The following is a 19,128-nucleotide window of genomic DNA, read 5'->3' as shown; positions in this document are numbered from 1 at the left end:
CTCGAGGCTGACCTTGGGTGTTCTTTGAGTATCGTTCTTGACCCCCTAAAGCGACTGACTGGCAGGGAGAGGTTGAAAACTATTTTCGGTGTGGACATGATCGCTGCCCGGCCGCAGGCTCTTGGGGCGGCCCAGGCCGCATGCATTCACTGGATCGTTGTGGTAATCCCACCGTCCAGTACGCTTCGGGCCACAACGATTTCCAGAGGGCTCCGCGGAGGAAATTACCTTGATCGCTCCTCCCCGGAGGGAACAGCCCTCAGAGGTTCTACCATGGCTAGGACCTTTTTCCTGAAGCCTTTCTTGTTTCGTTTACCTCCAGTCTTTGTGCTAAGCTAGGCTAGCGGTGGGTGCGTCAGACAGAGTTACGGCACGCACAGAGAGGAGAATGGAATTTATGGACTTATCTAACTCTGGGGGATACGGTGAATAAGCTAAAGTCCCAAAAAGTCAGCGTGTTCTTAAGTGTTGATAAAAAAGTAATGCATGAAGCTAGAATAAAATGTTTTTTATTAATGCTTTTTTTTAAAGCAGAGGGTCTGCTCTTTCTTTTGATATACTGCATGCTCAGATATTAATACAACAAAATATTCTATGAGCTATAACTAACTCTGTTGTGTGCCGGCGTCCCTTTGTAGCTACCGTGTATGCCTTCACATGCTGTCGCAGCACCAATCAGGATTGGAATAGTTTAATTCATACTTCAGACGCGCTACGCTAAGGGCAGTGTCCTTCGAAAAGGAACACCCTTTTTTCCTCTGCTTTCTATGTAATTTTACAATTATACTGTCCCTCATTTGTTTTATTGGAGAAAAGAAAAAGAAAAAGAAACAAGCATCACAGGGACCTAATTTATTCTTCTGTTGCAATTTTGTTTATAAAGTTTTTCAGGGTCAATCTGAGCAGATCATGTACAAATTAAATCATGTTATCATGTGGCCAGTCATTTTACATGTGTCAAAGCATTTACTGATGTCTGTTTTTATTCTATTAAATTATTTGTATTTAAATCCATTTGTTCAATGATGAAATTACAATGTTAATATAGATGTTATTTTCTCTCAGTATGATTTTGATGAAACCTTTCCCATCATATGCTGTTTTGTATTTTGTTCAGGCTTCAGCAGGATGATATAACATTTAGGTGCAAATATGCAGAATAGCAAACCAAAGCTTGAGGCTAAAATGGCAAATATCTCAACCGCTACAGTAAATTTCCCAGGAGAACTGACATAAGAAGGGATAAAAGTGATCCATACAGCACAGAATATGATCATGCTGAATGTGATGAATTTAGCCTCATTGAAGTTATCAGGCAGTGTACGAGCCAGAAAAGCTAAAATGAAGCACAAGACAGCCAGTAGGCCAATATAACCCAGAACAGCAGAGAAACCTAAAGTAGATCCCAGACTGCACTCAAGAATTATCTTTTCCTTATAATATTTCATATTTTTGTAGGGAAATGGAGGAGACATTGTTAGCCAAAGCACACAAATTAGAACCTGAATAAGTGCAAAGGAAAGAACACTGAGTCGTTGTTGTGCAAGCCCAAACCATTTCATGACATTACTTCCTGGAAGTGTAGCCTTGAAGGCCATTAACACCACTATTGTTTTCCCCAGAACACAGGAGATACAGAGGACAAAAGTGATCCCAAACGCTGTGTGACGCAACATACAGGACCACTCAGTGGGCCGACCAATAAAAGTAAGTGAACAGAGAAAACAAAGAGTCAATGAGAAGAGCAGCAGGAAGCTCAGCTCTGAGTTGTTGGCTTTTACTATGGGGGTGTCCTTCTTGCTGTAAAACAGGATGGCCACCAGCACAGTCAATCCTACTCCAAACAGCGAGAAAATGACTAGCACTATACCCATAACTTCGGTAAATGACAGAAACTCTACAGCCTTTAACACACATTTATTTTTCTCAGCATTAGACCAGTATTCCCCTGGACACTGCTTGCAGTTATTTGAATCTGGAAAGGAAATTGTGATCACTGTAGTTATAAACGAAAAGAACAGTGTATTTATTATGGAGGACCAAATTACTCAAAATGAAATAATTCAATAAACAATTAATTCAATAAAACAACAATTAAATGTACCAGTTTAGTCTGAAATAATTAATACATTTCATAATGAACTAATTCATTATTAATTAAATAAATAAATGTATCTCTTTATTTTGTAAAATTACATGAAAACACAACATTTATTGTTTAATATATTTCTCAATTACCTCTTCCACACACACTATTGTTATGCTTAAAAATCTATTTTTTCATTATTAAATGTGCTGTTTCAAAAAGCTGTTTTTCATAATAATATGCTGCATTTACGAATGACACCTATTTGACGAATCATGCAATCCAAAGCATGATTTTCCCAAAGATTTTTTTCATAATAATAGAGGACATTTCACAAATGCCAATCAACAGGCAGTGGGCGGTGCTTGGCGCTGACTGGTTTGAAGTTGAAGAGTCGAAAGACATGACAAATCGATCTTTGTGTGGTGTGGTGACATCATGGAATGCCAAGGGTGCTTCCTTAAGCACCGTTGGTTGTTTTTCTTGTGGTATGACAGAGCGTTTGGACCCGGAAGTTCTGCCAGAGTTCTCATAGTTTTCAGGTTTTTAGAAAATTCAATAAAGTCAAACTACATTTTCAGGCACAAATAAGAAATGAGAAGCACCCTTGGCGTTCTGTGATGTCACCACACAAAGATCGATTTGTCATGTCTGTTGACTCTTCAACTTCAAACCAATCAGCGCCAAGCATCGCCCACTGCCTGTTGGTTGGCATTTGTGAAATGTCCTCTATTATTATGAAAAAAATCTTTGGGAAAATCGTGCTTTGGAAATGCATGATTCGTCAAATAGGCGTCATTCGTAAATGCAGCATATTATTATGAAAAACTTTTTTTTTTAAAAGCACATTTAATAATGAAAACATTTATTTTTAAGCATAACAATAGTGTGTGTGGAAGAGGTAATTGAGAAATATATTAAACAATAAATGTTGTGTTTTCATTTACTTTTACAAAATAAAGAGATACATTTATTTATTTAATTAATACTGAATTAGTTCATTATGAAATGTATTAATTATTTAATTAATTATTTCAGAATAAACTGGTACATTTAATTGTTGTTTTATTGAATTAATTGTTTATTGAATTATTTCATTTTGAGTAATTTGGTCCTCCATAATTTATGAAATCCTTTGCTATGACGTTGACAGAAAAAAAAACTAACCAATTTCATTTTAAACTGTGAGATGTCATTTGAAACTGAGAGATGGGCTGAAGATTACCTGTCTCATTACTGATTTCTCCATCTGCACATGGAATACAGTCATAACAGCAAACAGGTCTTCCTTTCTGTGCAGCCTTCCTAGTGCCTGGAGGACAACTCTCACTGCACACAGACCTTGGCTTCTACATAGAAAGACACATTGCACATAGCTATTTAAATTTAAATGTATAAATGTTAAACAAATGCAAATACGTAATGGGAACTATTTTGGGCTGATGGTCAGGAAAAATGTTTTGTTGTTTCAGAAATTCAGCACCAGCACTACACTACTGTCCCTTTGCTCAGTAATGCTCTCTGCTGTTACGTGATCTGCTTGATCAAAACTTTTTGTCACTTTTCCTTTTTGCTGAAAATGTTGCTGATTACAGAGAATGTTTAATCCATCAAGTCCACCAAAAATTTATGTAATGTTTGGTTTCCAATATGTTCAGTTGATTCTTAAAGATTTCATATTAATTTAATTTACATTTATTTGTAATCATATAATTTACATACTGAATGTGAAATGTGTTTTGTGTAAGATGAGAACTCAGGTCCTGGAGAGCTAAACTCTGCAGGACACTGGCCCTCCATGACAGAAGTTGCCCACTTCTAATGTAAGAAAACCAGATTTTCAGAGCTGAATTAATGAAATATTTTTTTTCCCTATCTGGTAACATTTGTGTCAAGGACTTATTCCCTCAGTTTCAACAAACCCTGTAGTATAAACATGTTATTGCACTTTACCTCCATCTTTCCTCCAGCCCAGATTATGTTTTCAGTGTTAAGCACAAAGCGCTGGTGAGGGGTTAATGAGGCGTCATAGTATCCCACAGGTTTAAACTGGACTGATCCATCGAAGTCCTGCTGCCAGTTTACGACTTCATATTGAGCTACTGCAGCACCAGTGCTGTCAAACCACACACGATCTCCCATCTTTACAGTGAAATTTACCCTTTTTAGAGCCTCTACAACCTATTGAGAAAAGGGCATTTTAAACATTTTCAAATAGTAGCCCATCTTCTTTCTGGGCTATAACTATCTTTTTTTTCAATGGTATTACCTGCTGAGGTTGTATTGTCAGGTCTTTTTCACAACCTTCCTTTTCTTTACACTTGAGTAGACTGTGTAGTGAATGAGCCACAGCATATACTGCTTTGTAGACATTGCTTGCATATCTTTGTTCAGGCACATCTTCATTGTCTCTTTTGAGCAAAAGCAGATCCTGATATTTGTTGCAACTCAGTGAATATTGAGAAGAATTACTCTCAACCTGTGAGCATGGAAAATCTGTCCCCCAGAATGATTTTATAACATAATCAGAAAAACCTTCAATGTCAATTTTTCTCACTGCAAACCCCAGTGACCCTCCCAAAACATGAAAGCTGCTTGGAGTGATCAAACTCTTTGCAGTTATCCATGCCTCCACACCAATCATTTGGAGGTCTGTAATGTTGTTAGTACTTAGCTGCTCAAGCAAATTTTCCATTTCAAAACTAGTAAGAAACGCAACAATCACTTTTGCAGTGCTATTTTTAATTGTGTCCACCACTTGGCGAAGTTTTTCAGGCTCTGTTCGGTAGAATTTCACAGAGTACTCCACACAAATCCCCTCTTCCTGTGCTGTATTCAGAAATATTGCCATTCCATTGTTTCCATAGTCATTATCACTGTTTACAGCTCCCACCCAAGACCAGCCAAAGTGCTTGATTATGTATGCAAGTGCTCTGCTCTGGTGGTAATCACTAGCAATAGTCCTGAAGAAAGAAGGATAATTTCCTCTGTTGCTGAGACATTCACATGTGGCTGAGTGACTTATCTGAAAAATGAATAACAAGAAACAGTGATACCATCATCTGCTTACAGATCTTCATTAGACTGTGTAGGCAGACCCTTACCACTGGAATTTTAAAAGGTCCTGTAGTTCTGGAAAGAATCACTGTGGCAGAAGACTCTGTTTCTCCTATGATAGCATGTATGGGAGACTGTCCATTGCATGTGTCCTCAGATGCAAATTCTTGACCATTCATTAATGATATAGTTGCACTCATAGAAGACAGTCTTGATCCACAGGTATCATAAATTCTATAACCAATTGAAACATTTGGAAGCAAACTTTGACTTTTGTTAATCTCGTAAATGGCAAAGGTCATGGTCTGTGCCATCCGGAAATCTCTTAGATTTACACTGTAAAAACATTTAACAAGTAGGTTAAATACCAACAAAACTAAATATCAAAAAATTACAGTACATTTGTATTATTTTAAATTTTAAATTTGTTTCATACATGAAACTTAACATTCCAGATGTCATGGTAGGTTTCTGGTATAAAATTATATTTATCTTCTCTATTGTTTTTCCACAAGTTAAATGTAGCAAACCTGGAGCATGATAACAGCTGAGGTTTTAGTGTAAACTCAAATGAAGGTTGCGTTTCTATGCTTCGGATTGGAAAAAGTGCTCCAATAGTTACATCTCCATCCTTCGAAAGCAGAGGGTACTTTGGGTCTCCCATCATTCGGCAAAGAGGCTTTTCTGCCTTTGCCTGAAGTTGAATGAAAAGCAGAAGTCTGTAAAGAAAGAAAAGCATCCCAAGGATTGAGCTCAACTGCAGATGTCAAATGCAATTGACCTAAAATAGTTTTTTTACTCTTATAGATACAGTTAATATGGTTGATTGATTGCGAACGTAGCCAATTACCTCACATGGGTAAGACATGAGGCAGGTCAAATGGGGTGGAACAGAATCTAAGTAATATGATGGATTTATTATGTAAAGCAAGCAAATGTAGTAAAATGTAAAACTGTCAATAGTAAAATATTCACCTTTTTTCTGTGCAATCATATTAGCATTATTGAGTATCTAATAAAAATGCTGAATTACCTAACCAGTTTGATGCCTCTTACTTTTTTCATATGTTTAAACTTCATCATTTGGTTTGTTTGTATGAGAAAGTATATTATTGTATTAGTAATTACTTCTGCTATTGCAAGGAACTTACAAGAAAAGTAGTTGCTAGATGTACTCCTGCTCTTTTTTTATTTTTTATTTTATTTTTTTACTATTTTCATATAGATATAGATTTAGGTACCTTTGTATAACAGATGTTCATTCTAATTATGCTTGGCACATTAGATACTGACTCGTATTACGGAAGCCCTGAACCGCAAGGTGGGGAGAAAAAAACTAAAAAACTTATCTCGTTATTTCGAGATATTAAGTTGTTATTTCGACATAATATCTAATTATTTCAACATAAGAAGTAGTTTTTTTGACATATGTCGTTATTACGACATACTAAGTCGTTATTTTGACATATTAATTCGGTATTGCAACATTATATCTCGTTATTTCAACACAAGTCGTTATTTTGATATATCTTGTTATTACGACATAAGTTGTTATTTCGAAATAAGGGGACATTCTAATAAGAGCCACGTTAAGCTTTTCCTATAATGGTTTTCTATGGGAGGGAAATGCTTAACATGTAATTAAACGTGTTGCATTCATATTCTGGGCTCATCTGATTTTTTTGTGCATAGTATACTTTATTAGTATGATGTCATGTTAATGCATTAAGCCACGTTCAGCTTTATTTATATGTACTTGTGGGCAGTATGGGCTACTATTGGTTGGCTAAGGTTTGGGAAATGAGCCTATCACAGCTAGAGGCAGAGTTTATAGACCCGCCTTGTGTAGAATCATGGTATGGAGTTACTGCCCTTTCCGGTTCCGTATACTGAGCGGTGTGTGGGAGAGATCCCTGGTCGCTTCCTACAGAGTGTGGGAAAGTATTTTGTACAACTTTCTGTGGTTGACTGGTCTGCAGCCCATTCACAGGTGAATACTACAGTTTGTGGTGGCAGTTTTATCCTTTCCACAGAGGGCGTTTTGGGAATCAATATGTGTTCTTTTTATAGCATGCGCGTTGATTTTTCTCTCTGGTTGGTCGTGGCTGGGACTCCTTGCACCCTAGGTATGTAGTTTCTTTGTATTTATGCGTCAGGATCTGATAATATATGTGTTTTAATCATGAACGTGTTATTTCAGACGTGCAGTGTATGCCGTTGATAAGCTGGGACAATTCTGTTACCGGATTACCAGAGCTTCGTTCGTTAACAGCGGGGTGCTGCTGTTTTGCTGCTGGCTTAATGTATAGGTAAATGGCTTGACGGTGCCTTCATTACTTAACACCGGCGGTGGGTTTGAACTTTGTTGTCGACCCTGTAGCAGTGTACACGATCAGCCACTAAGTGTTATTGACCGCCGATTGACAGGAAGAGCGCTGTCGTGTGTGTGTGTTTTCTTGTTTCCTTTGTTGTATAATCTTTTGGTTTATATTCTGTTACGTTTGGTTAATTGTTGTATGTGTTAACACCCTAAGGGTTGTGCATTTTGTTATTGAGTACTTTCTTTAAATTGTGTATTTGTTGTTTTTTTTGGTTAGTTTTTTTTCATTATGAATTGAGTGTTCATTATCAAGAGGGGCGGGACTTGACTCTTGGGTAATTTTTGTGTGCTGTGCATGTGCACAGGTGTGTGTGTGGTGATATATTGATTTGGTTTCTAGTTTATTTGTGTTTTTTTTCTATTTGAGTTTTGCGTGTGTGTCAAGTCTCCCTCGACTGTTGAACCTCATTCCTATTTTGTTTATCATCTTTTTGTGTGTGTGTGTGTGTGTGTGTGTGTGTGTGTGTGTGTGTGGGCATGTTTTTGTGAAACATCACCAAGTGCAATGCAAAGCGTGGGATGCAGTGGTGTAAAGCATGCTGCCACTGGACTCTAGAGCAGTGGAGACGTGTTCTCTGGAGTGACCAATCACGCTTCTCACTCTGGAAATCCAATGGACGAGTCTGGGTTTGGCAGTTGCCAGAAGAACGGTACTTGCCTGACTATATTGTGCCAAGTGTAATGTTTGGTGGAGGGGGGATTATGGTGTGGGGGTTGTTTTTCAGGGGTTGGGCTTGGCCCCGTAGTTCCAGTGAAAGGAACACTTAAAGGTGCAGTGTGTGATTTTTAGCGGCATCCAGCGGTGAAGTTGTGAATTGCACCCCCAATGCTCACCCCTACATTTCGGAGCACATAGAGAAGCTACGGGGGCCGACAGGACAAAAATGTCGTCGTCGGAGAGAGCAGAGAGTGACTAGCGCTCTGTAGAGAAGTATGTAGTGTACATGATAAACCCCGTTTAACATTTGTGTTAGCTATTGTATACAGGCCACCAGGGCATAATACAGACTTTATCAAAGAATTTGCTGATTTTCTATCAGAGTTAGTACTGGCCGTAGATAAAGTACTAATTGTTGGTGATTTTAATATCCATGTAGACAACGAAAAAGATACATTGGGATTAGCATTTAAAAACCTTCAAAACTCTATTGGAGTTAGGCAACACATGTCAGGACCCACTCATCGCCATAATCATACTTTAGACCTAATATTGTCACATGGAATAAATGTTGATACCGTTGAAATTCTGCAGCAGAGCGATGACATCTCAGATCATTACCTAGTATCATGTATACTTAATTTAGCTAAGGCTGCAAAGCCGTCCCCTCGCTTCAAAAATGGCAGGACAATCACTGCAGCCACTAAAGATTGCTTTTTAAATAATCTTCCTCATCAGTATCATCTCCTCAGCCTCCCAGATAGCTTAGAAGAACTCGATGTTGCAACAGAAACTATTGACTCTCTCTTATCCAGTACTTTAGACACAGTTGCTCCCCTGCGCTTAAAGAAGATTAAAGAAAATAGTCCAACGCCGTGGTACAACGAGCACACTCTGGCCCTTAAAACAGCAGCCAGAAAAATGGAGCGCAGCTGGAAAAAAACAAAACTAGAGGTCTTTCGTAATTCGTGGAAAGAGCACATGATCGCATACAGAAAGGCCGTAAAAACTGCTAGATCTGCTTATTTCTCGACTCTCTTGGAAGAAAACAAACACAACCCAAGGTATTTATTCGATACAGTGGCTAAATTAACCAAAAATAAAGCTTCGACTTCCGATATTTGTAAACAGCACAGCAGTAATGACTTTATGAACTTCTTTACATGTAAGATTGATAATATTAGGAAGAAAATTTTAACCATGCAGCCGTCTACTACAGTATCACATCAGACAGAGCATTGTAGTGTCACTGAGAAAAAATTACACTTATTCACTGCTATAGAAGAAGAAGAATTGGCTAAACTTGTTAAATCATCAAAATCAACAACATGTATGCTTGACCCTATACCGACTTGGCTATTAAAAGAGATGCTACCAGAGGTCATAGATCCTCTTCTTAATATCATTAATTCATCTTTGTCATTAGGATATGTACCGAAAACTTTTAAGTTCGCTATTATTAAACCACTTATTAAAAAACGCAACTTGATCCTACAGAATTAGTCAATTATAGACCAATCTCAAATCTACCCTTTCTGTCAAAAATACTTGAAAAGGCAGTGTCTTCACAATTATGTTCCTTTTTAGAAAGAAATGGTATCTGTGAGGATTTCCAGTCAGGATTTAGACCATATCATAGTACTGAGACTGCTCTCATCAGAGTTACAAATTATTTACTCTTATCATCCGATCGTGGCTGTATCTCTCTATTAGTGTTACTCGATCTTAGCACTGCATTTGATACTATCGACCACAACATTCTTTTGAATAGACTCGAAAATTATGTAGGTATTAGTGGAATTGCTTTGTCATGGTTTAAATCATCTATGTGACCGTTATCAGTTTGTAGCAGTAAATGAAGAGATGTCACACCGATCACAAGTTCAGTATGGAGTACCGCAAGGCTCAGTGCTAGGACCGCTGCTCTTCACCCTGTACATGCTACCACTGGGAGATATCATTAGGAAGCATGGCGTTAGTTTTCATTGTTATGCTGACGATACTCAGCTCTATAGTTCTTCACGCCCTGAAAAAACTTACCAATTCACAAGATTAACGGAATGCATAGCTGATATAAAACATTGAATGACCAGTAATTTCCTGCAAATCAATTCAGAAAAAAAAGAATTTTTAATTATTGGACAAAAAAGCTCCACAAGTAGTAACCTAGAATACTGTCTAACACTTGATGGCTGCTCTGTCAAGTCCTCGTCGTCAGTGAGGAACCTGGGTGTGCTCTTTGATACCAATCTTTCATTTGAAAGCCACGTTTCTAGCATCTGTCAAACTGCATTCTACCATCTTAAAAATATATCTAAATTACAGCACATGCTCTCAATGCAAAATGCTGAACAGTTAGTTAATGCGTTCATGACCTCAAGGTTAGATTATTGTAATGCTCTACTGGGTGGTTTCCCTGCTCGCTTAATAAATAAACTCCAGCTGGTCCAAAACGCAGCAGCTCGAGTTCTTACTAGAACCAGGAAGTATGACCATATTAGCCCAGTTCTGTCAACAATGCACTGGCTGCCTATTAAACATCGCATACATTTTAAAATCTTGCTTATTACTTACAAAGCACTAAATGGTTTAGCTCCCCAATACTTGAGTGAGCTCTTAACATATTATACTCCATCACGTCTACTGCGGTCTCAAAATTCTGGCCAGTTGATAATACCTAGAATATCCAAATTAACTGCAGGTGGTCGATCCTTTTCCTATTTAGCACCTAAACTCTGGAACAGTCTTCCTTATATTGTACGGGAAGCAGACACACTCTGTCAGTTTAAATCTAGACTAAAAACACATCTCTTTACTATAGCATACACATAAAACACTTTTTCAATTAAATGATTGTTAGGCTGCATTAACTAGGTCAGCCGGAACCGGGAACACTTCCCATAACACCTGATGTACTCGTTACATCATCAGAAGAATGGCATCTACGCTAATGATAGTCTCTCTGTTTTATCCCGAGGTTTACTGCAGTCAGCCGGATCCGGGCCGTATCCAGATCAGATGGTGGACCTGCGCCCAGACATGACCAACGCAGGACCCTGAAGTGTCTGCAGAGACCGTATCAATTAGACTCCCCCTGAAATTGCATCGTCGACACGGCATCCTCAATAAACCCGTCTCCGGCGTGATGACTCCGATTGTTCGAATATTACAATTTAATAATACTTAAATCGATATGTCATCCTCAATAAACCCGTCTCCGACGTGTTGCCTCCGATCCTTTGAATATTCCGATCTATTATGACCTCTGACCTGTAAAGTTTCCCGAATAATAATCATACGCTGTTTTTTAATTGGCCAGAGGAGAACTGGCACCCCGACTGAGCCTGGTTTCTCCCAAGGTTTATTTTTCTCCATTTGGTCACCTGATGGGGTTTTGGTTTCCTTGCCACTGGCTTGGCGTGCTCAGTTGGGGACACAAATTTTTTCTAAATTTTTCAACTAAATATCGAAATAAATCTAGTTATTAAACTAAATTAACCATATAAACTAAATTACTGATCTAATTACTGCTCTAAAGCCCACAACTGATGACATCACTGTTTTCTCCAGAATGGCTACACGGCTGAATAAAATTATGCTGCATTATTTTCCTGTTTAATACTGTAAATCTGCATTGTTAAAAGCGCTATATAAATAAAGTTGACTTGACTTGACTTGACTGTAGCGACTGAGGCAAATCAGACACATAATTGCCTGTTACATTTAACAAATATGTTTGAAATGCTTTGTGCGTAGTAACAGACCTTCCCCCAAAAAAACAGAGAAAGGTCCTCATTTACCCTGGATACCAACTGATAAGATGTTTTACGGCCCTAAAAAATGTGGCAACATGGAAAAGGCCATAGTTAAAGACACAAAGCCTGTAAAACACACGCTTTTGCCTCAAGTTATAGACAAAACGTCTATAAATGAACATGAACCCCATGACATTGTATGTATGCATATAACTCTTGCAAAGTGTCCCTTGTATGTTATTTTGTTTATGCATGTCTTATGAACAACTTACTATTTCATGTTACCTCATATATATCTTGTCCCCTATCAAATTAATGCTTGTTTCACGACTTACACTTTCATGTATGTCCCTTATTCAGAGGATGCAGTGTGTGTTTGTTGCATTTATTAGAGTATAAATGGGCACAGACCCATTGATTCATGTTGGAAACAAAGAGCCATAAAATCTCCAGAAGAATTTCCCGCTTGGAAATCCCAAAAATCTCATTGGTCAAGTCTACCTACCTCAGGAGGGTGTGACTACTCCCAGACCTTAAAAGAGAGACGCTCAGATTTCCTCCTCCTCTTCTCTCCTCTCTCTGGACCAAAACGACACGTTATCTTGGCTGTCTATCACCTGGCCAACAGGCCAGGCTGATAAGGCCTACACACACACACATCAAGGATGCCTGCAGGCCCAACTCCTCACATCGTGTGGAACTTCCTCAACCGCGATGGAGTCAAAACAACCATACAAGTTCACAGTCGTTCCTTCGCTCAAAATTCCAGGGACCAGTTGTCAATTTTAATGCCTCAATTTTAATATGCATCGTTTTGAAACATAGCACTGTGTAAAACAGTAACAGCCTTTTTAAACTTTCAGAGCAGTTCACAAAATGTTTCACTTTTCTCCCATACATTTAGGCCTACTTCAAAAGCAACTCACACAGCAGTAACTCACTAGCAGGAGGCAGTAATGGCAGATTGTATGAAAATACCAGCCCATTTCACCTGTCAAATATCTCCAGAACCATTAAAGACAATCACTTCAACAGCAACTCAGTGTTTTCACTCACCAACAGGTGACAACAAAGGCTAATTGTATGAAAATAAGAGCCAGTTTCAACAGTCAGACAGTTTCAGAATACAATAGCAACACACAGTGATTTCTACCAATCATTTCTAAAAGTATAAAATTAGAGATCAACAAAAAACACCAGACTAACAAGAACAAAACTAATTTAATGTGAGCATAAACTACTTATAGATATGACTATTTTAGCTGTGCACAAGACAGAACAGCTTACAGTTTGATATCCATATCAGTGAGATCTCTTAATGGTTGACAATTAGACACGCAGGGTATTCCTCACATCCAGTCTGTTTCTAAGTCTGGTCTTAGTGGCAGTCATGGCAGAAAAACCTGCCTCGCAGAGATAAAAAGTCGGGAACGGGAGCAGGGTCTTTAGTGCAAGGGTGCTGATCTCAATGTATTCTCTTGATGCCTTGTTCCACAAGGATGCCAATGGTGTTGAATTGAAGAGTTTTCAGGCCTCCGTCATTTCTGAGCTCCAGCAGCTGGTCTTCATGTCTTGATGAGAGCTTGTTCTGACCATCATAATCTTCAGAATTAGAATTAGAATCAGAATTAACTTCTATTGCCATTAAAGTTTTTACATACTACAAGGAATTTGCTTTAGTGTTTTGGTGCATAACAAAATAAAATTTACAGCCTGATCTAATAAAAATGCGTATCTATAGCACAAATTATATTTATTGTGGGATTTATACGCCAAAATTTAGAGGTTTTACTAGAGTATGTTATGCAGTTTTCGTGTGCATATGATACGCACTTTATAACGTGTTATATGCACGTAACCCACATCACTAAACGTACACAAGCTTATTATTGTCACATGTCTGTCCTGTCTCGTGTAGCACACATGAGCTGTGTCCCAAAGTGTAGGGCGTGCATTTCGAATGCGCATTTGAAGTGCGATTGCATCATAGCGGCACTACGAAGGGTGTCCCAATGTGAAGGCTGCACCCTCTGATGGCCGCATTTGAAGTGCGATTGCATCATAGCGGCACTACGAAGGGTGTCCCAATGTGAAGGCTGCACCCTCTGAAGGCCGCATTTGAAGTGCGATTGCGTCACAGCGGCGCGACGAAGGCTGCCGCAAGTCGAAAGCGACTTCAAAATGTGCCCTCCGTTTCTCAGGCAAAGGAACAGATGGAACCTTCCCACAACTTTGCAGCCTACCCTATCCCAGAATTCATAGCGCACTGGTGACTACAGGATTTGACTGGTCCGCATTCCCGCGGCGCGGGATTACATTTCAAAGTGAAAGACGGTAGCGGTCGGCAAGTCTAGCCTGGATACTATTGAACACAACAGCGCAACCGCTTGAACTTGAAGTAAACAAAACGTTTAGTGCATTCGCACAGTCCCCAGTTCCCTGCCCTGAGCAACCTGGCAAAACTTTAATTTCCCAATTTTAACTTGCATAAATGTTATTTATTTCTCAACCATTCTCTCAAGAAGAGGAATCAGTCCATTCTCTCCCTTTTCGCTCTTTCTTTCTTCTTTCTTTTTTCTGCACTTTCTTTAAATACAAATTAGATCTGTGCGGGGCTGTTTTTTCGTCCCGCTCCCGCAATAGGATCTGTTCCGCACCCTCCTGCTCGCGCTTCAAATTCACTCTGTGCTCACCCGCTATAAATTATTTTCCTGACCCAACCGATCCAGCTAAATTTAGATTTCGTTTCCAGGATCTCTCTTTTAAATTTCCCCTACAGAAAGAGAGAGACTGGAGATAACAAAAGTAATAGGCTATGTTGGCCATGCAATTCTTATCATACTGTCAACACCGTAGCTAAAAAATGTCACAGACAAAAATAGACTAAATCAAATGCGACATCTGTCACTCAAAACTATAAGTCAAAATGCAAATAAACGAAAACTGCTGACTTTACTAGCTGTAGCTACTGCAAAATAAAGTATTTTATATGAATCAATAAATGTCGCTCACTGACGACGGTCCATTTGTCACATGTCTGTCCTGTCTTGTGAAGCACATGTGGTGTGTTGTTGTTTTGCGTGGTGGGCTCGTCTCACTGAGGAGGCCGATAGACTCCGTGTTCCGGTGGATTTGGTGCCGGTGGTCTCTAAGCGGAGGAGGAGAAGGAAGGCTCCCTCCGTGACGGCTCCGGGGGTCCCTGTGCCGGTGGTCCCTGTGCCGGTGGTCCCTGTTCCGGTGGTCCCTGTCCCGGTGGAGCGTGTCCCGGTGGATCGTGGCCCGGTGGATCGTGTGCCGGTGGTCCCTGTTCCGGTGGATCGTGTGCCGGTGGTCCCTGTTCCGGTGGTCCCTGTTCCGGTGGTCCCTGTTCCGGTGGTCCCTGTTCCGGTGATCCCTGTTCCGGTGGTCCCTGTTCCGGTGGACTCGGTGCCAGTGGTCTCTAAGCGGAGGAGGAGAAGGAAGGCTCCCTCCGTGACGGCTCCGGGGGTCTCAGTTCCGGTGGTCCCTGTGCCGGTGGTCCCTGTGCCGGTGGTCCCTGTGCCGGTGGTCCCTGTTCCGGTGGTCCCTGTTCCGGTGGTCCCTGCTCCGGTGGTCCCTGCTCCGGTGGACCCTGCTCCGGTGGACCCTGCTCCGGTGGACCCTGCTCCGGTGGTCCCTGCTCCGGTGGTCCCGAGTCCTGACACAGCCTGGAGGGCTGTGATGGGGTTCTTCATGGCGGCAGTCCTGCGTGCCTGGGAGGAGCACAGGGTTTCCCCTGGCATGGTCCCAGTTCCGGTGGACCCTGCTCCGGTGGACCCTGCTCCGGTGGACCCTGCTCCGGTGGACCCTGCTCCGGTGGACCCTGCTCCGGTGGTCCCTGCTCCGGTGGTCCCTGCTCCGGTGGACCCTGCTCCGGTGGTCCCGAGTCCTGACACAGCCTGGAGGGCTGTGATGGGGTTCTTCATGGCGGCAGTCCTGCGTGCCTGGGAGGAGCACAGGGTTTCCCCTGGCGTGGTCCCAGTTCCGGTGGACCCTGTTCCGGTGGACCCTGTTCCGGTGGACCCTGTTCCGGTGGTCCCTGCTCCGGTGATCCCTGCTCCGGTGGTCCCTGCTCCGGTGGTCCCTGCTCCGGCGGTCCCTGCTCCGGCGGACCCAGCTCCGGCGGTCCCTGCTCCGGCGGACCCAGCTCCGGCGGACCCAGCTCCGGCGGACCCAGCTCCGGCGGACCCAGCTCCGGCGGTCCCTGCTCCGGCGGACCCAGCTCCGGCGGTCCCTGCTCCGGCGGACCCAGCTCCGGTGGACCCTAGGCCAGAGACCTTCCCGGCAGTTCCTGCCGTGTCCGGGCCTCCCGAACTCTGCGGGCCGTCCTGGCCTCCCGAACTCCGCGGGCCGCCCTGGCCTCCCGAACTCCGCGGGCCGCCCTGGCCTCCCGAACTCCGCGGGCCGTCCTGGCCTCCCGAACTCCGCGGGCCGTCCTGGCCTCCCGAACTCCGCGGGCCGTCCCGGCCTCCCGAACTCTGCGGGCCGTCCCGGCCGCCTGAACTTTTTGTTTCCCCCTTCCCTCTCTGGTCTGTCCCTCCCGCCCCGCCCTGGTCTGTCCCTCCCGCCCCGCCCTGGTCTGTCCCTCCCGCCCCGCCCTGGTCTGTCCCTCCCGCCCCGCCCTGGTCTGTCCCTCCCGCCCCGCCCTGGTCTGTCCCTCCCGTCCCGCCCTGGTCTGTCCCTCCCGTCCCGCCCTGGTTTGTCCTCCCGGTCCCGCCCTGTTCTGGTGGAGCGTCTGGTAGCCGCTCCTTAAGGAGGGGGTAATGTCACATGTCTGTCCTGTCTTGTGAAGCACATGTGGTGTGTTGTTGTTTTGGGCTGTGCTCGTGTCTTTGTCTGATCCCTCCCCCTTGTTATCTGATTAGTGTTTGATTTCTTCCACCTGTTCCCTCCTGATTTCTTCCCCTTTATATAGTTCCCATGTGCTCATAGTCTTTGTGGTTACGTTGTCTTGTCTACGTGTTCCTTCCCTGTGATCCGCTCCCTGACTTCCCTTCCTTGTGATCCGCTCCCTGACTTTTTGGTTTGTTGTTTGGTTCTATTATGTTATGTTTTGTATTATATTATGTTTTCCCCCTTGTGGGTTTTTGTTTGTGTTTATGTTCATTTTTATATTAAATTCATTCTCATCCTGCACATGAGTCCTCACCTCAGTTTCCCTCAGCGTAACGTGACACCATTAGGCTACCGAAAGTCTCCTCCAAAGGCTGAATGTCGTGGCCGGGATAAATACAATTTGTGCTATATATACGCATTTCAAGAGAACACTGCATTTACTGAAATTACTATTTTGCCAATTTAAAAATTAAGTAGAAAATATATTTCTGGGAGGGGCTTTATGAAAATATAATGTGCATATATTTACCTCGGAATGGATTGCGCATCCATACTTTGCCATTCCTCTGGTTTTTTTTCAGATGGGAAAAAACGTTCAAACTCATCAGACAGTGATGTCAGGTGTCTATGTATCAATGTTACGTCCCAAAGATGGCTAAGGGCATGAGGGACACAACATAAAATAAATAAATATTTTCCCGGATCTTAACCCTGGGAGACGTTCAGTGGTGCAGGTGCAAAAAGAACACGAGCCAAAATTGAGTTTTAAATGAAGCGGGGTAATTTATTCACAATAACATTTAGGAGGGAAATTCAACACAGGAGGGAGAAAACAAAATAAAAACCGATCCCAGGAAGTAGGAACATAAACGGGGCTAAATCAAAGAAAGTAACAAAACAAAACACCACACCTTACCTATCCCATTCCCAACAAAGCTACTTAACACAATAAAATAAAAAGAAAAGGAAAATCTTCAGCGTCCAAGACGCCCTACGTAAACTACACTAACTAACAAGCTCAAAACATACAATGGTGGCACCCGTTTCTTACCTAGTGTGTTAACACAGCACTTCCCTAGATCAGAATCAGAATCAGAAAGAGCTTTATTGCCAAGTGTGCTTGCACACACAAGGAATTTTTCTTGGTGCTGAAGCTTCCAGTGCACATATACAATACAAACACAACAAGAACATAGTAATACAAATTCTAAGAATAAAAATATGAAAAATAGTATAAAAAATATAAGGTCACCGTTACGTTTAGTCAGACTAAACATTTACAGATTATGAACATATTTACAGTATTTGAGTAGTATGAATATATAAATATAAATAATCTCCTGAGTTTAGAAGATTGCACTAAACAGTCAGAGTATTGCACTTTAGGGAAGGGGGGGGGGGGTGTATTTAACTGTTCAAGAGGGAAATGGCCTGTGGGAAGAAACTGTTCCTGTGCCTAGATGTTCTGGTGGCCAGTGATCGGAGTCGCCGCCCTGATGGTAACAGTTCAAACAGGCGGTGTCCAGGGTGAGCGGAGTCTGTGATGATTTTCCCTGCTCTCTAGATGTTGTGAAATGGAAGTCACGTGACATGCTTTCCTGTTCCCTACTCCCTGGTTGGGATAAAATATTGGAAGGAAAAAAAAACACTGGAAAATAAAGGTTCAAAGTACCAAATTAACTTGGGGACAAACCACCAAAAAAACAAAACAAGAACGGATTAACTCATAAACAAAATCTTACTTTTCAAGGAGCAAACAAAGAATAAATGAAAACAAGAACCAAGATGGCAAACAAACAAAATATCCCGCTCCCTCCTCCTCCTGCCGTTTCCGGTTTGCGTATGCCCTTTTATCGCCACGATGCCCATTCATGTACAGCGTCGTAATGATGACTGACTGCACACCAGCCAATAGTATTGCCCTGAGAGGTGATAGCGGAGAAAGTGAAAGGGAAAAAAAAAAACAAATCCTCTGAGCACGGACGGGCAACAGTGGAAAAGTTTTTACAAAAACTCCTATAATATCCGGCCATACCAAGAAATCGCCGTAATTCACGTCTGGTTGACGGCGCTGGAAATTCAAGAATGGCTGAAATCTTGGCTTCCACCGGACGAACTTCACCATGACCCACTTGCTTCCCCAAATAGGTGACAGTAGCCTTGCCAATTTCGCACTTGGCAAGATTTAGTGTTAACGAAGCCTGCTCAAGACGTTGGAATACCATTCTCAATAAGGGTACGTGTTATGCCCAACTTGCTGAGTATACAACCAAGTCGTCTAAGTAAGCACTACAGTTAGACACCCCGGCAAGTACAGTATTCACCAATCTTTGGAAGG

At 41.9% G+C, this 19,128-nt stretch overlaps 1 protein-coding gene across 1 annotated transcript; it reads right to left on the bottom strand.

Moving 5' to 3' along the window:
- Positions 1-1,061: 1,061 nt before the first annotated feature.
- On the bottom strand, positions 1,062-5,882 carry LOC307131350 (extracellular calcium-sensing receptor-like; the record flags this gene model as incomplete). The annotated part of the gene is made up of 6 exons (XM_079824949.1): positions 1,062-1,975; positions 3,312-3,435; positions 4,040-4,267; positions 4,356-5,111; positions 5,191-5,479; positions 5,674-5,882. The coding sequence occupies 6 exons, from the start codon at positions 5,880-5,882 to the stop codon at positions 1,062-1,064; spliced, it is 2,520 nt and encodes an 839-aa protein (XP_079681075.1).
- Positions 5,883-19,128: the final 13,246 nt, after the last annotated feature.

The sequence above is a fragment of the Gobio gobio genome, assembly GCF_949357685.1.
Source record: "Gobio gobio genome assembly, chromosome: 9".
NCBI classification, from domain to species: Eukaryota; Metazoa; Chordata; class Actinopteri; order Cypriniformes; family Gobionidae; genus Gobio; species Gobio gobio.
Note: the sequence above shows the minus strand (reverse complement) of the source record. Positions and strands in the feature narration are given on the sequence as shown.